The following is a 19028-nucleotide window of genomic DNA, read 5'->3' as shown; positions in this document are numbered from 1 at the left end:
GGGGTGGAAAAGTACAGCTGTGTGTCATCAGCGTACAGTTGGTATCTCACCCCAAAACCACTGATGATCTCACCCAGCGGCTTCATATAGATGTTGAACAGGAGGGGTGAGAGAATCGATCCCTGCGGCACCCCACACATGAGGCACCTCGGAGTCGACCTCTGCCCCCCTGTCAACACCGTCTGCGTCCGGTCAGAGAGGTAGGAGGAGAACCACTGATAAACGGTGCCTCCCACTCCCAACCCCTCCAACCGGCGCAGCAGGATACCATGGTCGATGGTATCAAAAGCCGCTGAGAGGTCTAATAGGACCAGGGCAGAGGAGTAACCCTTATCCTTGTGCGAGTAGTGGAGAATATACAACGTACTGCAATTTGTGCAGGGTTTCTATTGGTGACATTTCCACGTACATGTTTCCTGATGGGACCATGGACTCAATAGCAGCTGCACAGGAAACATGTACATGGAAATGTCACCAATTGCAGCAAATGTGGCCAATACCAGGGCCATTATTATTCATTCCATTTATATACAATTGTCATGGTGATTGGGGCTGTGGTGTTCCTGGCCCTGCAATAGCATATTGCACAGGAATTGCAATATGCTGAACAGTGGGAGTGATGTGATGTTCTAGCTAGATCTGTTCCTGCATAGCTAGATATGCAACCTGCTATGTTCCTTTGAGAGCTAATAACTGTGGACTGGGAAGGAAGATTAATCAAACCCAGTCACAAAATAATTGTTCAACATTCAATTTATAACCTTACACAGATTTATGCAGTAATTGGCTACAATGAATAGAAGAGATAATGAATGTCCACTTGACATTCGTAGGCCTACTTAAATATTAAGCACAAAAAACATTGAAAGGGTTGATTATGATTATACTGAACCCACACCCACACTACTGCTCTCTTACTATCCCCTCCTAATAAATTCCATTCCTCTACTCCCTGGGAAAGTTGCCTCAATCCGCGTTCCATGCTTCCCAATATAATTGTACATTTTTATTTTGGAAAATGAAATATTTATGAAGGACATCAAGTTTCTCACGAGACAGGCTGGTCACTTCTTATGCAGTAATAATTCATTTAGCAACACCAGCAGAACACTGGGATATTTATATGTTGACCCTACACAATAAATTATTATGTTTCTGGCATAATTCTTCATCTCTTCTCAATCACCCATACAGCTGGGGAGACTTCCCCCCTCCCCTCATACATGTTAGGAAAACAAGCTAGAGCCAACTGATGCAAACAAACATATCTCTTTTAAAAAATTAAACTCTATTATAATCATTATTATCCATTGCATGCATTTTAGGCATGATTGAAAACATCCTTTAAAAATAAAATTGTTACAAAACCTGACACAGTTACAAGGTGAAAACTATCCCCCACTAGGTTGGAGGTGGGAAATAAACCAAGAATATAAATCAAAACGTGTCTCAAATTGAAAACCCAGAGTTGATTACTGCGCTAAATCATTTTGCAAAGAGAAATCAAGACTCAAATAAGCAACCCTAATTCATGGTGACTTTAAAATTCAGTATCGGAATAAAAAGAAATAAAAGTATTTGAGGAATAAAAATGTGATGTCTTTTCTCAAGTATATTATTGCAAGAATAAGAATATGTTTTCCACAACTTAAAGCACTTATGAATTGAGAAGTTGGGTTACTATTCTTACTCATAGAGTAATTAAATCAAATCAAGGGTTTCTATGAAAAGTTTAAATTGGCAACTACAGTGTTTCTCACCAGGGTTAGATATGGCCTTTTTATATACAAGAAAGGTAACAAAAGAACAAGAAAACGGGTGGTGGTATCATGATCTAATTATAATTACATAATTACATCTTCTCATATTCTAAAGAAAACTGCTACCGTTAAAAAAAAGATTCTACCTACATAAAACAGGATTATGATCTTTGCCATTTGGTTAAGAAGCAAATTCTCTCTCTAGGAACACCATCTTTTACAGAACCGCCCTGTACCATTTTTGAGAGAAATATTAACTACACCATCTAAAGTCAATGATTCATTAACTAATCAATAGACCCAATCCTGTGTACATCTTCATTTTAGTACCCCCACAAGCTTTACAATCTGCAAAAGACATTCATCTAACAAACACCAAAAATGCTTGTCCAGTAAAACCCAGCCATGTGGTAAGTGTTTAGATAAGAGCTGTTCCCCCTGAAATTAAGATAGTGAACACTGAACCAGTTTTTCCCTTTTAAATGAACAAACAAGTCCTAATTCTTTCAAGTCCATAAAGTATTGCCATTTGGCCTTTGCAGATGTTATGTTTGGATGCATAAGATACTCAAAACTAAACAGAAAAGCTGCTTTTAAGAAAGATAAAAAGTGCAGTCCACAATCTTTCACTCCCACACAAGTACAGTAAACGGAGGCTGTCAGACCTACAGCCCACAGGAAAAGAGCTAAGGGGCACCCTACATTGCTCCAGGACTGCCTCCCCTTTGACCCCAGATCAGGGTCTGTACTGTGAACAAAGATAACCCTTGTTAGTTATGAGTCACCCATCACCGCCAGGGAGATTAATGGCTCCTAAAAGATGAGCAATCAAAAAAGATCGCCAGATGTTTGTTCCCTTTTATATACCCCCCACCCCAAAATAGAGTTCCCAAAGTAGCTAGCTATCTTCCTAATAATGCCTGCCAGTATTCAGCTACCACACAGACAAGCAAAGGTCAACTCACATGACCGCCTTGACCTTTGGACTGTGTGAGAACATCAGAAAGCTAATTTCTCTGTCCCAGTTGGCCAAGACTCCCCTGGGTAGTAAACAGGGACCCTCCCCAACTGTAAAGTTTGAAATTGGAAATTCAAGTCGAGTTGTGTGTATCATAAAACCTCCTGTTATACATATTAATGCAAACTGATCCATCATATGGAAATTTAAAACATCAACCAAATAAGCAAAGTAAATTAGATAACATAAAAGGAGAGAAATCGCAAGATACAAAGGATCGAAGAACAAATTTTCTTGGCATCTAAAGGTATAAGTGACAGCACCAAAATGGCTCTTGCTCCAACTATGTATTTGATTAAGTGGGTTGTAGTCCATGAACTTGAATGATGTGATTAATGTGTTAGCCTTTTTGATGTCATAAAATTCTTCCTTATATTAAAAAAGAACATTATCTTGGTGATCTTTCTCCAAACTTTAATGTTCCTTTATGTTGTCCCAAGATGTAATTTGTGAGTTGTAAAGTTCTGAGTCTGAATTCCCATACAGTAATTCTACATTACTGTTCAAGGTTGATGGAGGACCATATCATCTGGAGGGCACAAGGTTGCCTAACTCCATCTTACAAGTATCTAGGCTTTTTACTATTCCCACACATGGAGAGGTATATGAAGGTATGCAACTTAATTTCTAATTACAGTTTATGAAAGAAGTTTATTGTACAATCGTTCAGATAGTTCCTTCTAGCACTATTCCACAGCTTTGAGGCCTAGACTGAAAATTAATAAAATTTTCCAGGAAGTTAGGAATTAAGAATCTTTAAATAGCTTTGAGAGTCCAAGAGTCGCAAGAGCAAAACAACTTGCTTTTTCTTATTCTGTTCTAGCCTTAGGAACCCAGTCCATGCTTGGATGATTTCCCAAGACTTTGTAAAGCCCTACTAATTCCTGGGCAATCGAGCATGATGAGAAAATCCTTGATGAGGGAAGCCAAGTAACCAACAGGGCGTTTACTCGGGATGTCTCCAGTTCAGTGCAACGTCTCTAGAGTAAGATTCCATTTACATACAAGTGGGCAATCCATGGCCCACTTGTAACACTTGGGTACTGACCTTGGCTTTCAAAGCTTCAGGACACAGGTAGTCGTCAACGTATCATAGAGCCGTCGTGACACAGTGGTTAGAATGCAGTATTGCAGGTTAACTCACTGCTCACTCCAGGAGTTCAATCCTGACCAGCTAAAGGTTGACTCAGCCTTCCATCCTTCTGAGGTTGGTAAAATGAGGACCCAGGTTGTTGGGGGCAATATGCTGACTCTGTAAACCGCTTAGAGAGGGCTGTAAAGCACTGTGAAGCGGTATATAAGTCTAAGTCCTATTGCTATCACCACAACTGGGATCAGAATTTCCATTGCTAAGTAAGGCAGTTAAGTGAGTTGCGCCCAATTTTACAATAGTTTTTTGCCACAGTTGTTAAGCGGATCAGGCGGTTGTTAGGCAAATCCAGCTTACTCCCATTGATTTTACATGTTGGAAACTGGCTGGGAAGGCTGCAAATGGCAATCACATGACCCCAGGATGCTGCAACCTTTGTAACTCAGATTTCGATTGTGTGGCAGTGGAGATGCTGTGACAAAATTAAGTGCAAGGACCAGTCGTAAGCCACTTTTTTCAGTGCTGTTGCAATGGTTACTAAAGAAATGGTTGCCATTAGGGGATTATCTGTTTTTTCTCTACTGACCTGCTGGTAGGAAAGGCATAGCTGTTCTCAAATTGTTTTCAGCAGATCCAAAGAACCAATATTGATAAAACAATTTGGAGGATATGGAGGAAGCTTTTATCCCAGCTCACTGATGCTCCCAGTGCAATTGAATTGCTCTTTCCCCCCAATAACCCCCCAGTGGTCTTCAGTAGGAATGGTGGGGAAGAAGAAACTTTTTAACCCCACTCTTTCTCCACATGGAAGGATTTTGGGTATGTGTTGTTGATGGAATAATGAGTTTCCTCTCTTTTCCTGTCATTAAATTACATCTTGACCAGAATAAATGGATGGAAGGAAACTTGACTTCCTGGTGAGCCCAAAACAGCTGTGTATATAATTGCATGGTTTCTGGACAGTTTGCAGATATGCTTCATAAAAGGAATTTATTTGCAAGGCTGTTGGCTTTAGCAGATATAGGCAACATGTCATCCATTAGTGCAGATTCTCAGAGATGTTTAGTTTGTCACCCAGTTCAGATTTTATTACCACCCTCCACCCCTTCTTTTTATTTCTTCTTAGTCTTTACTATCATCTCATTTACAAGAGTGGATCTGGCCCCAAAATAAACTCTGCAGTACCGTACTCCATAATGGTGGTGGTGGTTGCAACTCAGTGCTCTACCTAATGCTGACTAGGAGATGGCAAGAATTAAAGAAAGTGGTAGAAGAGGACCATTCTTACCAGTTTGTCTCCTGGTAACTTTGCATTGTCTGGTTGTCCTGGGCTCACCTCCTTATACGTTCAAGTTTTCAAATATACTCCTATCCAAAACATCTCACCCCCAGACTACAGAAATTTAATAACTATATCTTGTATAGCGTAAGTTCTTGTTTTGTATTCTTAATGCTGGTAAACATATAAAACATTGGAAGTTCTTCCTATAAATCTGTTCAAGGGATTTCTGCTCACTGCAACTACTGAAATTATCCATCATTTTTTTTTATTTTCTACACAAGTCTGCAACACATGGTTTCGTAAACCGAAATACAGTATATTCCTTTGGCTGAGAAAGAGAAGCCCACCCAAAGTCACCAAGAAAGTTTCTGTGGCTGAGGACAGACTTGAACCTGGGTCTCCGCAATGCCAGTCCACCACCACCTTAAATTCTTCACCACTTCAGCTCATCATATAATCACTTTATATCTCTTCTTATATCAAGAAGAGATATTTCAAATTAACCAAATTAAAGACCAATGCTAACTTTTTTTGGGGAGCGGGGGAAAGGTCTCCGTTTCATTGCTAACTCCTAGCGACTGCCTGGGATAGTCCCTGAAATTTTCTTTCCAAGGCTTTTCAGAAGTGGTTTGCCATTGCCTCCTTGCTAGGGATGAGAGAGAATGACTGGCACAAGGTCCCCAGTCTGGTTTCATGTCTAAAGTGGAACTAGAACTCACACTCTCCTAGTTTCTAGTCAGATGTCTTAGCCTCTCAACCAAACTGACTTCAAGGCTAACATACAGTATGTAATATGGGAAAATGTAGTGATAAAAAATTGTACAACACAATTATATTGTATGCACGCAGTTGACTTAAGCAAAGTTATTGCAGTTTAGGCAATCCTATCTCCGATAAGCACAGCCAGACTCTGTCAAGGGTCCGTCTTAATTGTATGGAAGACACGGCGTTTTCTCTTGAGGCACTTGGCAACTGAGACAGTGTGTGCATTGCTGTTATTTTTACAGAATTAGCGACTGAACAAATGGTGCAAAATAGAATGGTTTCATTTGTTAAGACCCTGATGTATCTGCAGTTACAATGGCAGGAGGTAGAAAGAGAAGAACAAGAACACTGGATTCATCAGCCAATCACGTTGCTCTTAACGAAACAGATTGCATAAACTGGATTCATGTCCAGACTTGACCAAAGGGGGCTTTTTCCTAGCACTGTTGACTACAATAGCGTATTATGCTATATCCTCCAGACAGCTGTAAAAATTACAAGGCATGAATGCTAGCAAGTTTGAAGCATGATGCAAATGCTTTGTCCTGAATTGGTGCCACAAAAAGAAAGAAAAAGAGGGGAAGTGCCAAATGTTCTCAATTATTAAGGTAAGGAAACTCCTGATAAGAAGAAAAACATCTATTTGTGCTTATGCATGCGGGGAGGGGGGGACACTATATTGAGTGGATATCCTTTGACACGGCACTCCTGTATTACACCTGGATTTGGTATCTATCTAAATTCCAGTATAACTGAGTCTTCTAAAACATTCTGTGCAGATCTAGCTTTTCAAGAGAAAAATGTTGGCTATGAATTCATACCACAAAAGCAAAGAGAAGACCTTTGCTGCTTAATTCTTTTGTTGCAGTTGCAGTTGCAGCACATTGTTCATTCATTTTATTTTTTAGATCTTTTTATCCCACTTTTATAAATAACTCAAGGTGGATAACATAGCTACTATTCTTCCTTCCTTCTATTTTCCCCATAACAATAACCCTGGTGAGGAGGTTGGGCTGAGAGAGAGAGACTAGCCCAAAGTCATCCAGATGGCTTTCATGCTCAAGCGGGATTAGCACTCCTACAATCCTATCGACTGGCACCAGGCGGTTAACCACAAGGTGAGCAGATATATCTGATGGAGAGTCCATGCAAATATTAAAAGGGGAGGAAAAACTGCTCCACCAAATTGGGGACGATATTATCTGTACTGGTTCAAAACATGTAAAGTAGACCATAACCTACTACTAGATAAAAGTAGAAAAATGTGGGTTAGACAGCACCACCACCAGATGGATTCGTAACTGGCTGACCAACCGCACTCAACGTGTAGTCCTCAACGGAACTACATCCACATGGAGGGAAGTATGCAGTGGAGTACCCCAAGGCTCTGTTTTAGGCCCAGTACTCTTCAACATCTTCATCAATGACTTGGACAAGGGGATAGACAGGGAACTCATCAAATTTGCAGATGACACCAAGCTGGCAGGAATAGCCAACACTCCAGAAGATAGACTCAAGTTACAGAAGGATCTTGACAGACTTCAACATTGGGTGCTATCTAACAAAATGAAATTCAACAGTGAAAAAAGTAAGGTTCTACATTTAGGCAAAAAACCCCAAAATGCACAGGTACCGTATATGTGGTACCTTGCTCAATAGTAGTACCTGTGAGAGGGATCTTGGAGTCCTAGTGGACAACCATTTAGATATGAGCCAGCAGTGTGCAGCAGCTGCCAAAAAAGCCAACACAGTTCTGGGCTGCATAAACAGAGGGATAGAATCAAGATCACGTGAAGTGTTAATACCACTTTATAATGCCTTGGTAAGGCCACACTTGGATATTGCATTCAGTTTTGGTCACCACGACGTAAAAAAGATGCTGAGACTCTAGAAAGAGTGCAGAGAAGAGCAACAAAGATGATTAGGGGACTGGAGGCTAAAACATATGAAGAACAGTTGCAGGAACTGGGTATGTCTAGTTTAATAAAAAGAAGGACTAGGGAAGACATGATAGCAATGTTCCAATATCTCAGGGGTTGCCACAAAGAAGAGGGAGTCGGGCTGTTCTCCAAAGCACCTGAGGGTAGAACAAGAAGCAATGGGTGGAAACTGATCAAAGAAAGAAGCAACTTAGAACTAAGGAGAAATTTCCTGACAGTTAGAACAATTAATAAGTGGAACAACTTGCCTGCAGAAGTTGTAAATGCCCCAACACTGGAAATCTTTAAGAAGATGTTGGATAACCATCTGTCTGAGATGGTGTAGGGTTTCCTGCCTGGGCAGGGGGTTGGACTAGAAGGCCTCCAAGGTCCCTTCCAACTCTGTTGTTGTTGTTGTTGTTGTTGTTGTTGTTGTGTTGGCCCCAACGGAGAGGGTGCGCAACTTGGGTGTCCTCTTGGATGGGCGGCTGTCGTTTGACGATCATTTGGCGGCCGTCTCCAAGAGGGCCTTCCACCAAGTACGCTTGGTGCGCCAGTTGCACCCCTTCCTTGACCGGGATGCCTTATGCACGGTCACTCATGCCCTCGTAACTTCCCGCCTGGATTATTGCAATGCTCTCTACATGGGGCTGCCCTTGAAGTGCACCCGGAGGTTGCAGTTAGTCCAGAATGCAGCTGCGCGGGTAATAGTGGGAGCAACTCGTTGCTCCCATGTAACACCTCTCCTGCGCAGTCTGCACTGGCTTCCTGTGGTCTTCCGGGTGCGCTTTAAGATTTTGGTCACCACCTTTAAAGCGCTCCATGGCTTAGGACCTGGGTACTTACGGGACCGCCTGCTGTTACCGTTTGCCTCCCACCGACCCGTACGCTCTCACAGAGAGGGCCTTCTCAGGGTGCCGTCCGCCAAACAATGTCGGCTGGTGGCCCCCAGGGAAAGGGCCTTCTCTGTGGGAGCTCCCACGCTCTGGAATGAGCTTCCCCCTGGTTTACGTCAAGTGCCTGATCTTCGGACCTTTCGCCGTGAGCTGAAAACGCACTTATTTATTCAAGCAGGACTGGCCTAAAATTTTATTGGGTTAAAATTTTATTGGGTTATTTATATTTTAATATTTTAATTCGTTTTAAATCTGGCCACTTTATAATATTTTTGTTTTAATCTCTTTTAATATTGATACTGTGATTTTTTACTTGGCTGTACACCGCCCTGAGTCCTTCGGGAAAAGGGCGGTATAAAAATTGAATAAAATAAATAAATAAATAAATAAATATGTACTCTAAGGAAAGTAGCATCTGCTAGTCTTTCAGTCCCAGTCAGCTATAAGGATGCTAATATTGAAAAGGCAGACAAAGGAGCCACATTCTCACATGAATTATGTTTCAAATTAATATGGCTCAAGTAGGTTGCTTTGGCAAGTAATATAAGTCAAATGGGGTATTGGTGTACTATCAGTGGCTAATAATGAACAAAATTTCTCTTGTGGTTCATAGATGCCACAGCCACTACAAATGAGCAGAAAGCTTCCCCTTTAGTTCCTAGATTTTAGTTCCCCTTTAGTTCCTAGTCCCAAGATTTTTCAACACAAAGATGACTCAAACCTTGGAAACTGGCGACAACTAGCTTAATGTGTTTCAGATATTAAATTACTAGCTAACAAAAAAGTTATGGGGTGAAGAGCAATTAAACCCCACACAATTTAAAACATTTTATATGAAGAGGAAATTGGGAAAGAAAGTGGTTTGCTAGAGCCCTGTTTCTGGAGTCAAAAAGTGGCTGAAGGAGAGGGAACATTTGTCAGTGCAGATTTATTTTTCAAGAGACCAGACAGAAAATTTTCTCTGCAGTTGAGAATTGGAGAAGGATCTCTGTGCTGGGTTAGAATCACTATGGCATTGCAAAAAGGGAGGGAGGGAGGGAGGAAGGAAGGATGGATTTCCCTATTACACTACTTTTCACTACTGTCTAATGTGCAGGAAACTTGCAAATATTTCAGACAAAAAAGTGTTTACATTGAAAAATTAAAGAACAGTAGATAATAATATTAGGGTTTATTAACTACTTATGAATCCATCCTGGCCTTGGGGTTCTTTTCTGTTTTGTTTTTGTTTTATTATTTATGGGTTTTTTTACAAAAAACTGTGATTATTGTTTTGTTATTTTGTTTGTAGGTTGCCCAAGAGTTTTTTTGGGTTTTTTTTGCAAGATGCTGAGTTTGACTTAAGAGGAATCATGCCAACCCTTCAAACATATGGAAAGTTTGGAGCCTGCTCATGTATGGAAACATATGGAAAGTTTGAGGCCTGCTGGTTCAGCTAATACTTGTTAGATAAGTTGGTAACCTTTGGAATATTTTGCATTACAATTCCCAGAACTCCTGACTATTGGAGTGGCTGGAAGGGACTTTCAAGAGATGTAGTCTAAAACCTGTAGAAGAGACCAAGATGTCTACTCTTCACATAATCTATAAGCCTCTAAGCATAATTGACTCCATTTCTCTGTCCCATACAACATACCCCAATATGCTATAGCTGCCACTGATGCTGAGGAATAAGGCGCAACAGCTCTTTTATTTTTCCACTATGATGAAATTTTTTATCCATTTATGCCCTATTCCATAAACACGTCAGTCCCATGAACTAAAATGAACCTAAACCCACAAAGCACATTCTGACCCTAACCCGCAATCTGTGGAAGTTAATGATCCACAAACGAACCAACAAAAAGAAAATATTTTGTCCCAAGGCAGCAAGTCAAAAAAGAGTGGAATAACTGTCAATGAAATGATTTTCAATTCTCCCCAAAATTGTATTCGGCATAGTATCTAATTTATTCTGCACAGTACCTAAAAGGAAAAAAAAAAACCTTCAAAAAGCTAATATAGTGCTGGAAAATATAGGATGTTTTAATACATGAAAGCTAAAATTACTGTAACTGAACGATAAATATCGTATTTATTAAAAGCTGGAAAGAGATCTGCATCGCATTCCCTGAGGCCACTCTTGACACTTTAAAACCAAAAGAGGGAACCAAAGTTTTGTCTGCTGTGATCTCAGAGCAGCTATTTCCATCTTGGCAACCTCCAGATGTTTTGGGACTGAAACCCTCAGAAATCTCATGGCAGTCTGCACGCATGTCTCAAATGCACGGGACCAGGTCATGAAATCCTGAGCGTCAATGATCCTGAGTATGAACCAGTGGTGGGATTCAGCCAGTTCGCACCACTTCGGGAGAACCGGTTGTTAACTTTCTGAGCAGTTTGCCAAACTGGTTGTTGGAAGAAATCATTAGGGCAGAGAACCGGTTGTTAAATTACTTGAATCCCACCATTGGTATGAACCCCTTCTTGGCCAGGAAAAACAGGGCTGCTTTATTGCAGTCATTCTCTCTAAGCTTTGAAAGGCCACATAGAAGAAGCCAGAGAGAAACAGAGGGGTGCCTCTGCACGTGGGGCCAGGCCTCTCCACTCGGGGTATTTGTCAAGAGAAAGGAAGAGATGGAAAAATTCAACTCCTTCTTTCTGAAGGTGAGACCCGAGGGAGCTCAGATTCCACCCACACCCCATTGTTCTTTTGGCATTTGGACTTCTGCCTTTCCTGTAAATATATTTCCCAGCCTGGAATGATGCCAGGAACCACCCTTCTCTTACCTGGAGGGAAAGCATTTAGAAGCACATTGAAAAGAAGGAGGTGCATTCATAGCCTCTTGAGGGAAAAGGTTCTTGGGCATAAATAACAATGTCAGGAGGTGCCTTTCTCAACGGAGACTGACCCCAGCCCTTAAAACAGATTCCACCATCCATCAGAACGTTAAAAAAAATCCCAGCCAGGAAAACAATGGCTTTTATAGACAAGATGCCTGTGACTAAAATAGATTTATCTTTCCGATCTAGGAAAAAATAAGGATGATCTAACCAGAAAACATATTGTGAGGAGTGTATTTTTCCCCCCAACAATACTGTATTTTAAATGATCTATTTATATCAATGTAGGAAAATGATACAATAGTGTTAATAATGCAATATTATAATTAAAGGAAAAGAAAAAAAGAAGCCTGGAAAATGATGTGACAAACAAAAAATCTCCCAAAAAAATTGAGCCACAAATGTCTTCCTGTACCTGGCAGATAAATATAGAGAACTGTGTGACTGCTAGTAATATCTGGCCTGGAAGACACATTTGAAACAACCATAGAAAGCATAGAAAGAAGAGCTATGGCAGCAACAAGAAGAGCAGACAAAGCAAGAGATGGAAATTATCTCTTGCACACATAGTGCAAATGTAAAGCAACAAAGTAGGCATTAAAAACTTCCAGTGCACTAAGACTTTTATTGATGGGTGTGTCCTACAGACATGAAGACTGCCAGGCTTTTCTTGAAAATCTCCAGTGATGGAGCACTCACAACTTCAGGAGCCAGACTATTCCAATGCTTCGGAACATGGGTCTCCAACCGTGGTCCCTTTAAGACTTGTGGACTTCAACTCCCAGAGTTCCTCAGCCAGCTTTGCTGGCTGAGGGACTCTGGGAGTTGAAGTCCACAAGTCTTAAAGGGACCACGGTTGGAGACCACTGCTTTGGAAAACAGTCACAGTCAGACAATTCCTCCTGAGTTCTAGTTTGGATCTCTCATTGAAGGGCTTCCACCTACATGTACTTTTCTTTTCCCTCAGGAGAATAAATCTTTTTCCTCTTCTCTGTGACATTCCTTAATGCACAGAAAGACTGCTATCATGCTCCCTTTAGCCTTCTCTTCTTTAACCTAAACATCCCAAGTTCCCTTAAGTGCTGTTCCTAGGGTTTAGCCTCCAAGCCCCTCGCTGTCTTCCTTGCTCTTCTCTGCACTCTTTCCAGAACAATCTGAGGCACCACAGATGAAATTAACACCCAGCTAAATCTCTAATGATCTAATCAGGAATACAGTCAGAATTTGACAGATGAAGGTCTGACACGAAGGCCTTGGCTTTTCAAGAGAAGCGTGGCCACAGATAAAAACGAGAAGTTTGAAGTGAAATTATCTGTAAGGCAGATTTTCTATCAGTTTGGCTGCTTCCTCTGAGGGCAATACACAAATCACTGTGACAGGCAAGAGTAAAATATAGTTGTTCATACACATCCTTCATCATCAGCCAACCTTCAGTGTGCAGTTCGTGATAAAAGAACTTATTTTAAGTAAATAATGGTTATGGTCTTGATTTAATTACAAGGCTAATATATATACTTGGTTTTATAGGAATTTGGAGTAACTCAGAAGGTTTACAGAACATTGCTTAACCATTTGCTGTGCAACTGTTGAATTAAAATGTATTCATTTAAATAGAGCTAATTTAAAATGACTTTTTCTGAGTTTGAAACTCAATTCATATGTCATACTAACCTACAAACTATGGTTTGCAAACCACAGTGACTAGATTCATATAATACACTGTACAAACCATATTATAGATTAGTATAGGATTGGAATCTACCCTCTATCTGTTCTAAATTTAAGCGGCAGCATCATCTGGCTTCACTATGATCTGGAGAAAAAGGATGAAACAAACTTGATGAGGTTAAACCACTCTGGGATTTAGTTAGCACTTAAAGGGAAAATGATTGAAGTTTATATCAATAGGAAGACCCTGAATTTGACAGGTTTATACACATGCACATGTAGAAATGTGCTTCAATTCTTCTACAGACTCAGTCTTCAAGTTTCCTTAGCTTAGAAAGTATATTATTTTTGCGGAAACAACCCATCTTTTTTCATACGCCTACAAGAGTGAAGAACGTAACAAGCATCAGTCACTCTCGTCTTATTTTCCAGGCAACTAAACTTTCTTGGGAAATCTCAAGCAAATCACAATGGTAACAGCCACCCTTTTTTTGCCCCCAGAGTTTGCTAATCAGTGACAAGAGTTTCTCTTTTTCAGAGAACTGAAAGCATTTTTTCAAAGAAGAATGTTTGATCATAGTGTGTGTAGTCATCTATCTTTCATCTCTGATAAACAGGTCTTGCCATTGTTTCAATAACTTGCAAAACGCCCTTTGATGAGTGGGCCAAAAAAAACATATATCTATCAATATCACGGGAAGGCAAAGCTATCTCAAACAACTTTCAATTCCAGATTATTTTCTACTTCCAAAAGAGTGATTCTAAACATGGATGCCCCGTATATAATTAGGATGAATAGCTGTCATTTTACAGGTTTAGGAGGGATAGATTGATCAGTAAGAAAAAACTGTTGAAGCCAACAGCAGCTATGGTAACATCCTGTGACCAGAGATTCTATATCCTAGATTAATTACATGTTGCATGAAATATTTCTTTTTGTCTGTCCTCAATCTACTGCCAAGCAAATGTTCTGGATGACCCCCAAGTTCTAAATCTTTGAGAGAGTGTGGGATATTCTTTGCCAGCAGAAATCTGAGATATCACAGGCACACCAAGAAATATTCTTGTCTTGTAGGAACTTGTTTTCTGAAACTTACAGCTTCTGCACTTGGTGAAAAGAAACTCCAAGATATAGGAAATGTGGAAACACCCAGGGCCAGATGACTAGGAAAAGAGGGGCTTTAGGAAATATTTACCTGTTTAATAGGGAGCATTTTTTGAAATTCTAAACTACAGTTTGGATTGGAATGCTGTTTCAGTAGTGATTCTAACGAAGATAAATAGAAAAGCATTATGCTACAACTGAAAATGAGTACAAAAATGAAATGAAACAAAGAATTGTTCCACATGTGCTACTCTGAAAATTACATTACACTGTTGTTGCAATTGTAATTTTTAATAACACTACTATTCAAAAAATCAAAATTACATTACACTGGTTGTCTGTCAGAATCCCTGCATCCATGCTTTTTTCTTCCTCTTTTGTGCACAAATGTGTGTGCACGCACACAGACACACAATCAACTATCTTTCCAACCCATAAGATTGTCTTATCATATTGCTTCTTGCAAAGCATTTTAAAAGAACAGTCTTTCTGCTTATCATCACATATGTTCTCCCGTGACTATATTCTTATGATAAGAAGGCGCCTCTGCCCAAAGCAATGGAGGAAAAATCCTGTTAATGGCAGTCCACTGTTTCCTGACGCATTTTGATCAAATCAGAGGAGGAACATAAGCTTTTCCTCTATGTGTTCATATCCAAAGAATCACAAACCCTCAGTCTTAGCATGCTGCCCCCTGATCTGTTTTTCAGTGTATTTTCATTTCTCACTTTTATGGTCCAAGATTACTTCTAGAACCTAGACTACTTTGGAGGCAAAACTGTCTGAGGTCTACAAAACAACAGCATGTGTTAATCCAACACAGTATTTCTCAACCTTGGCACCTGAGATGTATGGACTTTGGTTCCCAGAATTCCTCAGCCAGCACAGCTATCGACTTCACACATCTCAAAGTTGCTGAGGTAAACAAAAACCAGTGAATGAAACGTGGTCTTTCCTGTGAGTTAGTGCTGCTTTGCCGCCACTCTACAGAATCAAGGGTGTGATAATAGTCTTGGTCTTAGCCATGACAAAGAGAATTATGGCTCTTCCTAGCCTTGCCAAATATTGCCCCCTTCTTTGCCCATACTATTGGTGGTAATTTTCTCCTGGTTGGCAAGCAATCCATCATTATTACGGAAGAATGCAGCCTTTCCCAACCTAGATGCCGTCTCTCTTGTGGACTTCCAAACCCCAGAGTTCTCAGCAATGGCAATATTGGCTAGGAATTCAGGGAACTGAAGTTTATACATCAGAAGAGCACCCCAATTTGGAAACCCTGACATATTAAGAAGTTCACATTAAAATGATGCTTGCTTTGGCACCATAAAGCCTGGACATCATCTTTCAAGAAGAGAGTGGTGGCTATCTCTATTTTCTCCTTCTTTTCTGACCCTTTGCCTGTGTCCATGTAGATGGAATGGCTCTTTTTTTTTTCATATTGGGATCTATTACAAAATGACCTTACCTGGCGATGGGAAAGAATAGAAAAGAGATGAAGATTAGCCTTGCCTTATTACCTGCTGAAACATTTACAAATACACATGAATATGGACCGTCCTCCTCTGGGAGAGATTCGCAGGATATTGGAAGGCGCCCCTCTTTCCAGTGAGTCCAACACAGATCTTTCAGGGCCTCACAAAATCCCCGGCAGGGCGGTGGTGTGACCGGGAAAGAAGCATTGCACCCAGGTACCAGTAGCAAGCAGAGAAACCACTCCAAGTAGCGGTGACACCGAGATTTAAGAAGCCCCTCCCACTCATGCAAAGCAGCCCAAACTTCCTCCTCACTGCCGTGGTGCAAATAATTCGGCACTCGGAAATGCTTCGTGCCCAGGTGGTTGCAATACGACAACTTGGTCGGTAAGGGCAAGCACCGGCCAGCCGATGGAGTCAATCCAGGTAAGAAGGAAGGAAGCCCTGAACTGCTATTGCTACGTTGCACAGCGTAGGTTAGTAGAAACTCAAGAGAGTCAGAGTTATTGGCAGGGGGGAAATCCATAACATTAGTTGCACTGGAGTTAGAAACCGAATCTCTAGAATGGTTTGTTTTTGCACCAGCTACTCCTATCCCAAACTGTTTAAAGAAGGGGTGGCTTTTATAGCTGAGGTGTGCTCCACTGCCTTTGGAGACAGGCTGGCTGGGATTTGTAACATAAGGCAGCACCCAGCTGTCTAAAGTACCCACCACCTTGGACGGCATTCCTGCATGCAAGCTGCTGTTGCTGTGGCTGCCACTGCCGCCGCCGCTGCTGCTGTTAGCCTGGGATTCCTGCAATTTCAAAGCTTTTGCAGTGGACAAAATCCCTTGTTTTTTTGAGAAAGTGCCCCAGGTTGCCCTTGTTGCTGGGGGAGTGAAAGCAACTTCTTGCCCTGCTTCTGGAGATTCTTGAAAAACCAACATGGTGCCACTGAAATGACCATCAGGTGAAAATGAGAAAGGGGCACTACCTTGCCGGGGTTTCCCAGGTTTCTTTGGGAAGACGCGCGTCTTGTTCCACAGAAGAGCCAATTCTTTGTTCCACAGGCGAGCAAGCTTCGTTGCCCCCTCTGGCTTCTTCGTATTTAGGGAGGTCTGTATGTCGCCCGTTAAGTTAGCAGTAACATTCTGGATACTCCCTGGTTCCGTAACAGGGGCAGGTGATGCGCTGGTCTCAGTTGTGGCAGGTACCTCGGTCCCCTCAGTCCTGTCGGTTGTCTTTTCATCCAAAAGCTGAACCAAATTCTGAATGCCTTCAGCCACGCTGAGGATCTCCACTCCCACTCCTGTAATATTTCTTTCTCTGCCTTCTTCCTGGGAAGGAGGTGTTGCTGCAAGGACTGGTACAGTTGGAGTAAAGTCTGGTTGCTTCAGGGTAAATATGGTCCCCACTCTCCCCCTGGGCTCAGGATCAGTAGTACTTTCAAAGGGGGCATTTGAGCTGGCGGTAGCTGCAGGTGTGGAAAGGTCCTGGCTTGTCTCATCTTCAGCCTCGGCAGCTTTTGTGGGAGACAGAGTGGTTTCTTCTGAACCTCTCCAAAACCAATTCCTCCAGCCCTGGGCATTGGCTAAGCAGCAGAGGAGCATCAGCAGAAGCCAAGCACTGACTATTACACGAGCCATTCAAAGGTTGCTATGGGGAAGTGCGCTGCAGTGAGTGGTGAATGAAAGAATTCACATTGATCTGTCCTCTGGAGTTGTGGGGTTAGGAAGCATGCTGCTCTCGGCCAGGCAGATATACAGTAAAAGGATGGGAGGTGTGGCTAACCAAGCCCTCCCCTCCAGCCTGTTTCCTATTAAACCAACACTTTTCAAACACAGCCTGGGAAGGCTTTTATCCGAAGGAATATACAAGCAGATCTTAAATTGAATTCTTCCATTTTATTTACTATATCCAAGCAGTAGAAAAGCATGCCTGGAAGCTAGCAATTTCATAATTTCAGCAGCGTGCTGTTTCCTCTCCTCCACCCAAACCTTAGAGATTATTTGGGCACATTAAACTCCTCCCTGCCCTGAACTGTTATGAAAACAAAAGGTAGAGGTTTTTTTTTTAAACCACCCTTTCCTAGCTGCTTACATCTTCTTTCTCCAGCCATGAACGTCGGAGCACAAATGTTTGTCTCCAGAGAAATCCCATCTAAGGGAGAATAGAAGCATCCCAAAAACCTGCAGAAGATGAAATATGTTCTGACTCATTCAAGAAAGCATTTTTTACTCACTAGTGTACTACCCAGGGAGATGCTGCTCAGGATCATGGATGTGATCCAGCCAAAGCAAACTAATTTTCAGTGCATTTTTAAAAAAAAATCTGTTCAGAGCTGAGCCCGACCCCTGATGACTATTATAGCAATCTATGCCAGGGGTGGGAAACTATAACAACTTTACAACCTCTGGACTTTCATTCCCAGAATTCCTGGGTCAGCCATGCTACTGGCTCAGGAAATCTGGGATTGGGAGTCCACAGATCATAAAGTTGCCATAGTTGATCACCTCCTGATCTATGCAATGTATTTAATAACACTATGACAGTGATTTACCATGCCATTTTTCTGGAACATTTTTCAACTTTCCAGTGTAGCTTACTGTCACAAGTTCTTTTTTAAAATTTCTACCAGATTAGACTGACCCAGACTCAAAAGAGCCGCAAAAGCATCAGGTTCTGGATGGGTGTTTTTTTAAATATCTCTACATAAGTTTTGGGAGATGTTTTATTTTGAAAAAAAGCCAAGATACTTTTCCACTTTCCACTATAGTTTAGAGCCCGCAAAACAAGCTGTAATCTCCATTGAAATGACTAGGATTGAACAGAAACCTCCTCAGGCAATATGCTTAGTTTTCTAAATAAGCAGACGCTCTAATGTCAGGGGATTATCTGCTTTTCTGCCATCGTGAATTATTAGTAGTATCTGGAGTAGACTGGCCAGTGGTAGGATTCAAGTAATTTAACGACTGGTTCTCTGCCCTAATGATTTCTTCCAACAACCAGTTTGCCAAACTGCTCAGAAAGTTAACAACCAGTTCTCCCGAAGTGGTGTGAACTGGCTGAATGCCACCATTGAGACTTACCCTTACAAACACCCAGAAAGTGGTGAACATCAACATCCTACATAAGAAAAACATCCTACAGGGTAGTTAGATTAACTGCCCTGTCCTGTGCATAGTTATTCAGACTATTCTCAATTCTCAATTCTCAATTCTCAATTCTACACTTCCTTCCATGGGATTA

The 19028-nt window shown here is 41.3% G+C and overlaps 1 protein-coding gene across 4 annotated transcripts in view; it reads right to left on the bottom strand.

The window, feature by feature from the left end:
- Positions 1-19028, bottom strand: part of COL18A1 (collagen type XVIII alpha 1 chain) — a 197963-nt gene that overhangs the window by 81744 nt on the left and 97191 nt on the right. Inside the window, exon 1 of one of the 4 annotated variants that reach the window (XM_058154766.1) lies at positions 15844-17676. The exons of 1 other annotated variant lie outside the window; for it this stretch is intronic. In XM_058154766.1, the coding sequence (XP_058010749.1) occupies positions 15844-17425 (1582 nt within the window). In that variant the 5' untranslated portion in view covers positions 17426-17676. Of the gene's footprint in view, positions 1-15843; positions 17677-19028 lie in introns of those variants that run through there. 2 more of the 4 variants (XM_058154775.1, XM_058154782.1) reach the window with 2 other exon arrangements.

This window comes from Ahaetulla prasina, chromosome 1 (genome assembly GCF_028640845.1).
Source record: "Ahaetulla prasina isolate Xishuangbanna chromosome 1, ASM2864084v1, whole genome shotgun sequence".
Classification (NCBI taxonomy): domain Eukaryota; kingdom Metazoa; phylum Chordata; class Lepidosauria; order Squamata; family Colubridae; genus Ahaetulla; species Ahaetulla prasina.
This window is presented reverse-complemented; position numbering and strand designations above follow the sequence as displayed.